Source organism: Canis lupus, chromosome 6 (genome assembly GCF_011100685.1).
Source record: "Canis lupus familiaris isolate Mischka breed German Shepherd chromosome 6, alternate assembly UU_Cfam_GSD_1.0, whole genome shotgun sequence".
In the NCBI taxonomy this organism is placed as follows: domain Eukaryota; kingdom Metazoa; phylum Chordata; class Mammalia; order Carnivora; family Canidae; genus Canis; species Canis lupus.
In genome coordinates, this window is record NC_049227.1 from 36,707,589 (window position 1) to 36,718,217 (window position 10,629).

Here is a 10,629-nt window from a genome sequence, read left to right on the forward strand (position 1 = left end):
ACTTTCAGAAAAAAAAGAAAGAAAAGAAGAGAAGAGAAGAGAAGAGAAGAGAAGAGAAGAGAAGAGAAGAGAAAAGAAAGAAAAGAAAAAAGAAAAGTAAAGAAAAGAAAAGAAAAGAAAAGAAAAGAAAAGAAAGAAAAGAAAAGAAAAGAAAGAAAAGAAAAGAAAAGAAAAAAAGAAAAGAAAAAGCCCATAGTAAATTATAGGACAAGATCTCGCGATATCCAAAGGAGCCCGAGCTATTCGGCCGGAGTGCTACTAAGAGCTTGAGTCACGCGGGGCGGTGCCACGTGATCCGAGGCCCGGTTCCAACATGGCGGCCTCCATGGGTCGCTGGCTCTTCCTCCTTGCGCTGCTCGGCTTCCTCCAGGAGGCGGCCAGCAGCCTCGGCTCGGGGTGAGTAAAGGTCTCCAGGGGTGAGCCTGGCTTCGGGGGAGGGGGACACAGTCCTCCGAGCTCACGCCCGCCCTATCCCCGCAGGGCCTCCCGCGACGACGACCTGCTGCTGCCCTACTCCCGGGCGCGCGCGCGCCCCGCCCGGGACTGCTCAAGGGTGCGCGCGGGCAGCCGCGAGCACGAGAGCTGGCCCCCCGCCCCGGCGGCCCCCGGCGCTCGCGCTCAAGGTCCGGCGGTGCGCACCTTCGTTTCGCACTTCGGGAGCCGCGCGGTACCCGGCCACCTGACGCGGGCGGCAGAGCCGCTGCGCACCTTCTCGGTGCTGGAGCCCGGTGGGTCCGGGGGCTGCGCTTCCAGGCGCCGCGCCACCGTGGAGGAGACGGCGCGGGCCGCCGGCTGCAGAGTCGCCCAGAACGGCGGCTTCTTCCGCATGGAGACGGGCGAGTGCCTGGGGAACGTGGTGAGCGACGGGCGCCGGGTGAGCAGCTCCGGGGGGCTGCAGAACGCGCAGTTCGGGATTCGCCGCGACGGGACCCTGGTCACCGGGTGAGGAGGCCGGGAGCCTCGTGACTGTCGAGGGCGGAGGACCTGAGATTGGGGTTGTAGCCGTGGTGCTGGGCTCAAGGCGCCTAACGAAGCTGGGCCTCCGTTTCCATTCTGCAGACTGAGGGGAGTAATACTTTTCCAGCGCTCGGTCAGCTCCCAGTGTCGCTGAGCGCTCGCAATGTGTGAACATGCAGCGCGGTGAACACGCAGACAGCCCTTGTCTTCACGGAGCTCTCTCTCTCTCTCTCTCTCTCTCTCTCGTTACTTGGACGAGTAAATAAAAGGCAGGGAAAATAATGATAAATCTAGATTGAATACAAGTAAAGAAGCAAGGAACAGAGTGAACCAATGTAAGTGCAGTGTGGGTTTTAGGGAGGATCAACAGGAAAGGCCTGAGAAGGTGAACTCTGGGATGAGACTGAACATTAGTCGCAAGTTTAGCCAAGGTCAGAACTGGACAAGGAGCACTACGGTCAGAAGGAACAGCAAATGTTAAGGCTCAGAGGTGCATAGGGGTTGTGTGTGTGTGTGTATGTGTGTGTGAGGGGTGGAAGGAGCAGAGTATCCGAGGATGACAGGACTGACTGGTTATTTAAAAACATGCCCTAAGGGCACCTGGGTGGTTCGGTGGGTTAAGTGACTACCTTCCTTCAGGCTCAGGTCATGATCTCAGAGTCCGGGGATCAAGCCACATGTCTGTCTCCTTGCTCAATGGGGAGTCTGCTGGTCCCTCTCCCTCTGCCCCTTCTCCCACTTGTGCTCTCTTTCTGAAATACATGGGTAAAATCTTTAAAAACAAACAAACAAAACAGCATGCTCTATTCCTGGCTGGAAACTAGGTTGGAGGGACCAAAGTAGAAGCAAGGAGACCAATTAAGACTTGTCAGCAAGGGCAGCCTGGGTGGCTCAGCGGTTTAGCACTGGCTTTCGGCCCAGGGTGTGATCCTGGAGACCCAGGATCCAGATCAAGTCCCGTGTTGGGCTCCTTGCAGGGAGCCTGCTTCTCCCTCTGCCTGTGTCTCTGTCTCTCTCTCTCATAAGTAAATAAATAAAATGTTAAAAAAAAAAAAAGTTGTCTGCAGGCCTCAGGTGGTAGTTTGGCTAGAATGATGGCCTAGGAGGTTGAGGGCCAGTGATGAACTTGAAATCTGTTGAGAATCGTGGTTTAAATTACTTTTTAAAAAGATTTTATTTATTTATTCATGAGAGACACAGAGAGAGACACAGAGACACAGGCTGAGGGAGAAGCAGGTCCCATGCAGGGAGCCCGATGCGGAACTCCATCCTGGGACCCCAGGATCATGCCCCGGGCCTAAGGCAGGCACTAAACCACTGAGCCACCCAGGTGTCCTTCGTGGTTTAAATTAGATGAGGTAAAAGTACCTAGGTGGCTCAGCGGTTGAGCATCTGCCTTTGGCTCAGAGCATGATCCCTGGGATGGAGTCCCACATCGGGCTCCCCCGATGGAGCCTGCTTCTCCTTCTGCCTATGTCTCTGCCTCTCTCTGTGTGTCTGTCGTGAATAAATAAAATCTTAAAAAAAGTAATAAGATAAGGTATTAACTGGGATGCATAGACTGTTTACAAAGGCTACACTCAGGATCAGGATGGTTCCTGGGACACCAGGAGGAATCAAGCAGCCAACCTGAGGAGGGGGAGGTAGGAGGGAGCCCTACTACCTGCAAATGTCCCTGCTGCTAAGTGAATGTCATGCCTTTTCTTTGTCCAGGTACTTGTCTGAAGAAGAGGTGCTGGACACTGAGAATCCATTTGTGCAGCTGCTGAGTGGGGTCGTGTGGTTGATCCGCAATGGAAGTGTGTACATCAACGACAGCCAGGCGGCTGAGTGCGATGAGACACAGGAGACAGGTCTGGGGGCAGGGTGTGGCATAGTCTCGATGAGAACCAAGATCGATGGGCTGGTGGGGAAAGCTGTTCTTAAGTCTTTGAGCAAGTACTATTTTAGGTACAGGAGACCCATGGGAATTATAGCAAATAAGGTCCTTGCTCTCAGGGAATACATAAGAGAGAACGGGTATGTAATTTGCTGGAAGTGGTAAGTGCTAAGAAAGAAAAAGTTGGGGGAGAGGGAATAGGTAGAGGAAAGGAACTGTGAATAGAATCCCGAATCCCTGAGGGTAAGGCCCAAACCTGTATGTTTTAACAAATCTTTTGGGTAATTCAGTTTGAGAACCTACTGGGATGTGGAATACTGGGATGGGAAGGGATACTATGACCTTGATGTGGAAATGGCTGCTTTAGACTGGGCAGTCAGAGAGGTCTCACTGAGGAGGTACCCTAGATTGGAAAGAGCAAACCACAGGAGGAGCTGAGGAGAAGCACAGTCCCAACCCGAGGGAACAGAAGGTGTAGAATCCCTAAAGCAGAAAGTTGCTACAGGGTAGTGAGAGAGGAGCCCCTGGAGATGAGGTAGGAGAAGCCGATGAGGGTGGCCATGGTGGGCCTTGGATTTTGTGCTGAGAACAGTGGAAACCATTAGAGAGTTTTCCTCAGGAGGCTGATGTCACTTAATTTACACCTAAGGGGGGCCATCTGGCTACTGTGGGGAGGCTGAGTGGGACGGGGCAGAGAGGAGGCAGGACGACATGTCTAAGCAAGACGCTGGATGGCATGGACCCGAGTGGCATTGGACTGGCCAAAAATAGCAGAGCCCAGGAAGCTTCCCACAGAGCCAGGTGATCAGCCAGGCTTCTTCTCTTTTAGGTTCCTTTAGCAAATTTGTGAATGTGATGTCAGCCAGGACAGCTGTGGGACATGACCGGAAAGGGCAGCTGGTGCTCTTCCACGCGGACGGGCAGACGGAGCAGCGGGGGTGAGTGCCAGGAACTGGGAATGCCAGGCCTGGGCTGAGTCCTGCTTTGAAGAACTTCAGCCCACGGACAGCTGAATACGTAAGAGGAGACAAAGAAGACCCCTTTGCCAGGTCTAAGTCCCGGTCCTACCTAAGAGCCCTTTGGACTCCCACCTGTTCCCTGGGGATGTTCATTGTCTATCTGTCCTCTGCCTTCCCACCCAAAAGGGTCCCTAGGTCTCTCTCACTTCTGAGAACTCCTTGTCCTCTACAAGCTTCCTCTCATTCTCTCCAACTTTTGGCCTCTGCTCTCCTGAGCCCCAGATAGGAAGTAATTACAAAGTTAGCAGGAGAAGAGCTCTGTTCCGGTCACAGCTCTGCCATTTGCTAGCTCTGTGGCCACAGATAAGTCACTTAACTTCCCTGAGCCACAGATTTTTCTCTGTGAAGAGTGTGTTAGTTTGCTATTGCCGACAAGCACGAACAGCACCCATTCATTAATCACAGTTCTGTAGGTCGGAAATCTGGGGGGCTCTCCTGGGCCCTCCGTGTTCCAGGTATCCTGTGCACGAAATCAAGCCGTTTACCAGGCAGGGCTCTACTCTGGAGCTTCGTAGAAAGAATCCTCTTCTCAGCAATTTCGGGTTGTTGGCAGAAGGCGCTTCTTTGTGGTTGTTAGGACTAAAGTCTGTGTTTCCTTGCTGGTCGTTGGCTGGGAGATCCTCAGCTCCTTCAGGCTGCCCACGTTCCTTCCCATGCGTGTTACCTGCCCCCATCGCCAAGCCAGCAAACGTGTCCAGTCCCTTCATTCCCTTTGCATTTCCAGTCTCTCACTTCACATTCTGCCAGCAGCCAGGGAAAGGTCTGCTTGTAAGAGCTCTTGTTTTTTTTGTTTTTGTTTTTGTTTTTGTTTTTTTGTAAGAGCTCTTGTGACTCCATTGGGCCCACCCCAATAACCCAGGACAGTGTCCCCCCACTTGCAAACAGCTGAGCCATATAAACACAGTCATGGGAGTGATCTTTCATTATATTCACAGCTTCCGAGGGTGAGGACGGAACATTTTGGGGGGAAGCTCATTTAGAAATTTGTCTGCCAGGGTGGATGGCGTGATACTGTCCACCACGGAAAGTAAGACCAGTTAAAGTGGAAATGGGGGTTGGATATAATCAGCATTAATGCTCTTGTGCTACAGCATTAACCTGTGGGAGATGGCTGAGTTCTTGCTGAAACAGGACGTGGTCAACGCCATCAATCTGGATGGGGGGGGCTCTGCCACCTTCGTGCTCAACGGGACCTTGGCCAGTTACCCATCAGATCACTGGTAAGCATGCCAGAGCCCCATCCTTGAGGTCGAAATCCCAGCCAGTCCTCAGCTGTCTCGTTCAAATGTTGAGCACCTACTGTGTGCCAGGCCCTGAGGATTCAGCAGTGAGCAAGAAGAGCCAAGATCTCTGCCTCTCACTAATTAAAGGAGGAGTGTTGAGTTCTATGTAGTGTAGCAGTACCACCCACACCAATGAAAGGGGGTTGATAGGTCAGAGCATAATGGAACCTGAGACCTGAAGGTGGAAGAGGTGGCAAGGCTGGGCCAGGAGAACCTTCTGGGCTGTGAGAACAGCATGTTTAAAGGCCCTGTGGTTAGAAGAGATTGTCAGGATGAGAAGAACCTGTAAAAGGCTGGAGAAGGGGCAGTGGAGAGCGGCAGTCCCCTGGGGCTATAGGACGGGAGGGGGGTAAGGGGGCGTTAGCTGGGGATGGCCAGAGCCTTGGCCTCTCTTCACACACCATGTCCCCCTGCAGCCAGGACAACATGTGGCGCTGTCCACGCCGCGTGTCAACTGTGGTGTGTGTGCACGAGCCCCGCTGCCAGCCGCCTGACTGCAGCGGCCATGGGACCTGTGTGGAGGGGCGCTGCCAGTGCACGGGGCACTTCTGGCAGGGCGCTGCCTGCAACAAGCTGGACTGCGGCCCCTCCAACTGCAGCCAGCATGGGCTTTGCACAGAGAGTGAGTGGGGTCTCTGGGGAGGCAGCTGTAACTGGGGCTCCCAGCTCTCACGGCCCTGGCCCCGCCTGGGCCCTCACCTGGCTGTCTCGGTCTTGTCTTGGCAGCTGGCTGCCGCTGTGAAGCTGGATGGACGGGGTCCAACTGCAGCGAAGGTAAAAGCCACCAGGCCAGCTGCCTCCCCACCCCAGGCCGCATGGGGAGAGGGGGAGCGGGGCAGCCGCCTTTATCTCCCTCCCTTTATCTCCTGTTTCTTGCTCTCGCCTGACTGTGAATCACTGCATCAGTGTTCTGCAGCAGCCACAACAAATTCCACAGACTGCATGGCTTAAAACAACAGAAATTTATTCTTTCACAGTTCAGGAGGACCAAACTGCAAAATCAAGGTGTCTGCACTTGAGAGGGCCCACACTCCCTCTGAAAGGTCTAGGGGAGGCTCCTTCCTGCCCCTTCCAACTCCCGGTGGCTCCAGGCTCCCTGGCCTTGTAGCTACGTCACTCCGGTCTCCGTCCTCACACAGCCTTCCCCCGTGTCTCTCCGTTCCCTTACACGTTGCCCAGGTCGTTGGATTTAGGGCCCACTCTAAACCCAGGACGTTTTTATCTCTTAAGATCTTAAGTTAATTGTATTTGCAAAGACTCTGTGTCCAAACATAGTCATGTTCAGATTCCAAGAATTAGGACATAACTTTTTGAAGAGACACATTTCAACCCACTGCAACCATCCAGAGTTTCAAATCCTTCAGGATTTTTTTTTTCTTTAGTAAGTGAGAGAAATGAGCCCCTCAGCCTGACCTGCCCAGGTGCTCCCGCCGCTCCTGGACTCACTGACAGCTCTGCTCCTCCACACTGCATCATAAAGGCCCTGACCTCAGGGCCCTGCCTGCCCCACCCCGTCCAGGGGTCTGCTGCTGCTGCCCACTTGCTCACATCCCTCCTGCACTTGTACATCCACGTCTGCTCTGTGGCTCACCAGCCACCTGCCCATCTGGACAGGAAGCTGCAGGAGGGCAGAGCCTCAGGGCCTGCCATAACCTTCTTTTGGAAGAATGTGTGAACCTGCAGGGCCACTTGGGGTGACTAATGTGTTTGCAGTCCTGTTGGCCCTAGCCTAGGAGGGGCCAAGCTGCATGTTGAGAAGAAACCTCTTTTCCCTGCCAGCTTGCAGCAATAGCTCCTTCGGGGAGGACTGCGCCATGAAATGCCGGTGTCAGAATGGAGCTGCCTGTGACCCAGTCTGGGGGACTTGCACTTGTACTTCCGGCTTCACTGGAGACACCTGTGAGCAGGGTACGCTAGGTGGGCCCCATGTCTGCCAGGAGGAAGCACCACCCAGGGGCACCTCTGGGGTCTAGCCTGAGAGGTCCCCGGGGGCACTTGTGCTTCAGCCCAGCTCTGCACACACCTGGGGCGCATCCTGTCAGTGCAGAGTGAGGCCCTGCCACTGAGACCTCCACATCTGCCTCCCCTCCAGAGTGTCCTCTTGGCTGGCACGGGCCAGGCTGTCAGAGGCCTTGCGAGTGTGAGCACCAGTGTCCCTGTGACCCCCAGACTGGTAACTGCAGCCTGGCCCAGGCACCAGCCCTTAACAGCATCCTCTCCCAAGGTATGGCTCCTCCTGGACCCCCGGGGGCAGGAGGGGGGCACACTCTTCTCTTCCCTGCACGTCAGCCTCTCTGTGGTGTCTTTTTTTTTTTTTTTTTTTTTTTTTAATTTTTTTTTTCTCTGTGGTGTCTTACAGTGAAGCAATGTCTCCGGCCATCCCAGACCACCCTGAGACCAGGAGAACTCTCCCTTCTCACCGGGTAGGAGATTCGGTGGGACTTGGGGCGGGGATGGGAGCAATCCCCCCTCCCTCCCCCTGTGAGGTATGGCCTCTGCTCAGGGACTAGGCAAGGCCAGGGGGTGGCAGAGGGACACCCAGGTGACATTTCTTCCAATGTAAGAGCATAAAGAGTGACAGCTGATGCTCACAGTCACCAAAGTCATCCTGGGAGATGGTGAGAAGGACCCTGGTCTCCACCCCAGTGGGAGTCCAGAGGGCAGGGCATCGGGTTCCTTTCCCTGGACATAAGACTCAGGACTTATTTTCTCAGTAGCTGGCACAGAAGTGTCCCAAGGAGCTCACGTCATTTCTCAAGCACTTCTGTGTGCTCCTTGTGCTCTTTAGCTCTGTTTTCTGGTGAGTTGGTCTCCAACTTGACCTCTGGGAGGGTGTACTGAAAAGAGACTGCCGGGTTCCAGCTCTAGAGTTTCTGCTTCAGTAGGGCTGGGCTGGAGCCTGAGAATCTGCATTGCCAGTGCTACCCCAGGTGGTGCTGATGCTGCCCGTATGGGGACCTCGCTTTGAGAACTTCTTTTCTTGTGGTTCTCACGTCATGGCCCAACCCTGGGTACCAGCCCAGCCCCACCCTCGTTGGAGGTGGGAATCAGATGTGGGTATGAATGAAAAGCTCCTGGCATCCTAGGGGACAGTCTCATTACTAACGCAGATCCCAGGTCCCTCCTGGAGGTCTTGACTTGTGACCCTGGTGTGAGGCTCCAAAGGCCCAGCACCACATGTGAAGAAAACCCCTGGAAACGTACTTTGAGAAAGCACCCAGAGCAGTGACAGTGGCTCCCAGGAGCACCCTGCTCCCAGTCTTTTTTTTTTTTTTTTTTTTTTAATTTTTTTTATTTATGATAGTCACAGAGAGAGAGAGAGAGGCAGAGACACAGGCAGAGGGAGAAACAGGCTCCATGCACCGGGAGCCCGATGTGGGATTCGATCCCGGGTCTCCAGGATCGCGCCCCGGGCCAAAGGCAGGCGCCAAACCGCTGCGCCACCCAGGGATCCCCCTTTTTTTTTTTTTTTTTTTATTTACCCTGCTCCCAGTCTTAAGTTCAGTCTCCTTGGGTGTGAGACTGTGAGCCCCTCCTCCCCAGGGCAGACCTGGAACCCATTGACAGCTGCTGGCAAGGGAAGCGGAGCCCAGAGAGGCTGATGAGCATGCCTCCCAACAATGTGCTTGTGTCTGCTTTTGCGTTGAGGCCTTCAGCCAGAGAGAGTCCCATGGAGAAGGAAAACAGGATTATTGAAGGACCCCGCCAGCTCCACAGGAGGGAGGAGGGGGTGCAGTTCTCTCTGCTATTTCTGCCTTGAGGTTTCTGGAACAGAGACCCACAATTGTGATCAACATGCCCTGGAGCACAGGATGCAAACTTACACCTTTTGTGGCGTCATCATAAGATCCCCAATTGTATTTTATTTGGCCTGCGTAATTTAAAAAATTTAAGATAGATGTAGCAACATCTGAAAATCGGTAACATTCATGTGAAAATTTTTTTTCATGGTTTCTCTTGAAATGTCAAGAGATGTGGCAGGGCTAGTCTGCCATCCCACGTGGTGACCATCACTCCTGCTCCCCAAACATGGCCCTGCCAGGTCCACTTTGCTCCTGGACAGTCTTTGTGTTTTCCCTGGAGGCCCCTGACTCTGCCTCTGTTCTGGCGGAGGGAAGAAAGGGAAATCCTTCCAGCACTTCCCCAAAACCCCCAGTTTAGGCTTTCTTTTCTGCACACAGGTCCAGCTGGCTGGCCCTCACCCTGGGCCTGGTTTTCCTTCTGCTGATCAGCACGGTGGCAAACGTGTCCTTGCTCCTTGGCTCAAGAGCAGAGCGAAGCCGGCACCTGGATGGAGCCTATGTTTACCACCCACTGCAGGAAATGAATGGGGAGCTCCTGGCTGCGGAGAAGGAACAGCCGGCTGATGCCCACAACCCCTTTAAGGACTGAAGCTGCCAGCTGCCCATCATGGCCTGCTCTGAAGGCTCATTTCGACACGGTCCTGATTTCTGCAAGGGGAATTTCAAGGCCGCTGACCATCTATCTGGGTGATCTCAGCCCTGGTACCAAGCCAAGCTTCTGATAGCACCTGTGCCTCTACCCCTCACGTGGCCCGGGGCCCTCACCTGGTTGCCTGCCATGACACATGCAACCCCAGCAATGCAGTGCTCCCCAGAGAGAGACTGCCTCCTTCCCTGCCTGCCTGTGTCTGCTGCCTGTGAGGCCTGTCCTCCAAGGGCCTGCTCCGCTGCCAAAGAGACTCCAGCCTCCTGAGGCTGGGGCTGCTAGCGATGGAACTCACCATGACCGTGCCATGACCGGGACAAGGTACGGCCAGCCCCACTGGACAGGGATGAACTAAAGAGACGATGGCCACGTCACGGGACCCTTTTCTACAGACTTCATCACAGAATTTGCCAATTAGAATTTTATTTCCTATCATGGAATGCTCCTTGGAAGAGATGGAGGATGAAATCATGTTTACAAGCTTTCTATTTTGGCATCCTGCTGCAGAGAGAGTTTTTTTCTATCACTTGAATAAATCAATGTAATAAAAGGAGCCCCCCGGGGGGCACCTAAAGCCTGAATTGTGGATTGTGGATTTCTGGATGTGCCTAGGCCTTTTTTTTTTTTTTAGATTTTATTTTATTTATTCATGATAGGCACAGAGAGAGGCTGAGACACAACACAGGCAGAGGGAGAAGCAGGCTCCATGCAGGAAGCCCGATGTGGGACTCAGTCCTGGGATCTGGGGATCACACCCTGAGCCAAAGGCAGACACTCAATCACTGTGCCACCCAGGCATCCCGGGATGTGCCTAGGTCTTAACAGGTGGGGTTACTTCACCTGGATCTGGGGTCATAAACAAGCAGCCCAAAGCACTTCCAGCTCCCTGATCTATTTGTTTAATCCAGGACTTCTCACTTTATGGTGCACATGAGTCACTTGGAGATCCTGTTAAAATGAAGATTCTGGCCCCGGGGTCGGGTACGGGACCCTGACTTTCTAATAAGCTCCCAGGTGAAGCCAAGACTGCGTGTCTGGACCA

General features: G+C 53.8%; 1 protein-coding gene across 2 annotated transcripts; it reads left to right on the plus strand.

Annotated features, from left to right (window-relative positions):
- Positions 1 to 269: 269 nt before the first annotated feature.
- On the plus strand, positions 270 to 10,168 carry NAGPA (N-acetylglucosamine-1-phosphodiester alpha-N-acetylglucosaminidase). Of its 2 annotated transcripts, XM_038540468.1 has the most exons (11): positions 270 to 396; positions 481 to 942; positions 2,671 to 2,810; positions 3,666 to 3,774; positions 4,947 to 5,075; positions 5,555 to 5,760; positions 5,865 to 5,912; positions 6,918 to 7,046; positions 7,231 to 7,362; positions 7,498 to 7,561; positions 9,320 to 10,168. In XM_038540468.1, the coding sequence occupies exons 1-11, from the start codon at positions 314 to 316 to the stop codon at positions 9,528 to 9,530; spliced, it is 1,713 nt and encodes a 570-aa protein (XP_038396396.1). In that variant the 5' UTR covers positions 270 to 313; the 3' UTR covers positions 9,531 to 10,168. The 2 variants fall into 2 exon arrangements, with proteins under 2 accessions (XP_038396396.1, XP_038396397.1); XM_038540469.1 differs by lacking the exon at positions 7,231 to 7,362.
- Positions 10,169 to 10,629: the final 461 nt, after the last annotated feature.

Coding starts and splice junctions, on each gene's coding strand:
- NAGPA (XM_038540468.1), top strand. CDS start 314: ATGGCGGCCTCCATGGGTCGCTGGCTCTTCCTCCTTGCGCTGCTCGGC. Junction 5,761..5,864: donor GCATGGGCTTTGCACAGAGA/GTGAGTGGGGTC, acceptor TTGTCTTGGCAG/CTGGCTGCCGCTGTGAAGCT. Junction 7,562..9,319: donor GAACTCTCCCTTCTCACCGG/GTAGGAGATTCG, acceptor TTCTGCACACAG/GTCCAGCTGGCTGGCCCTCA.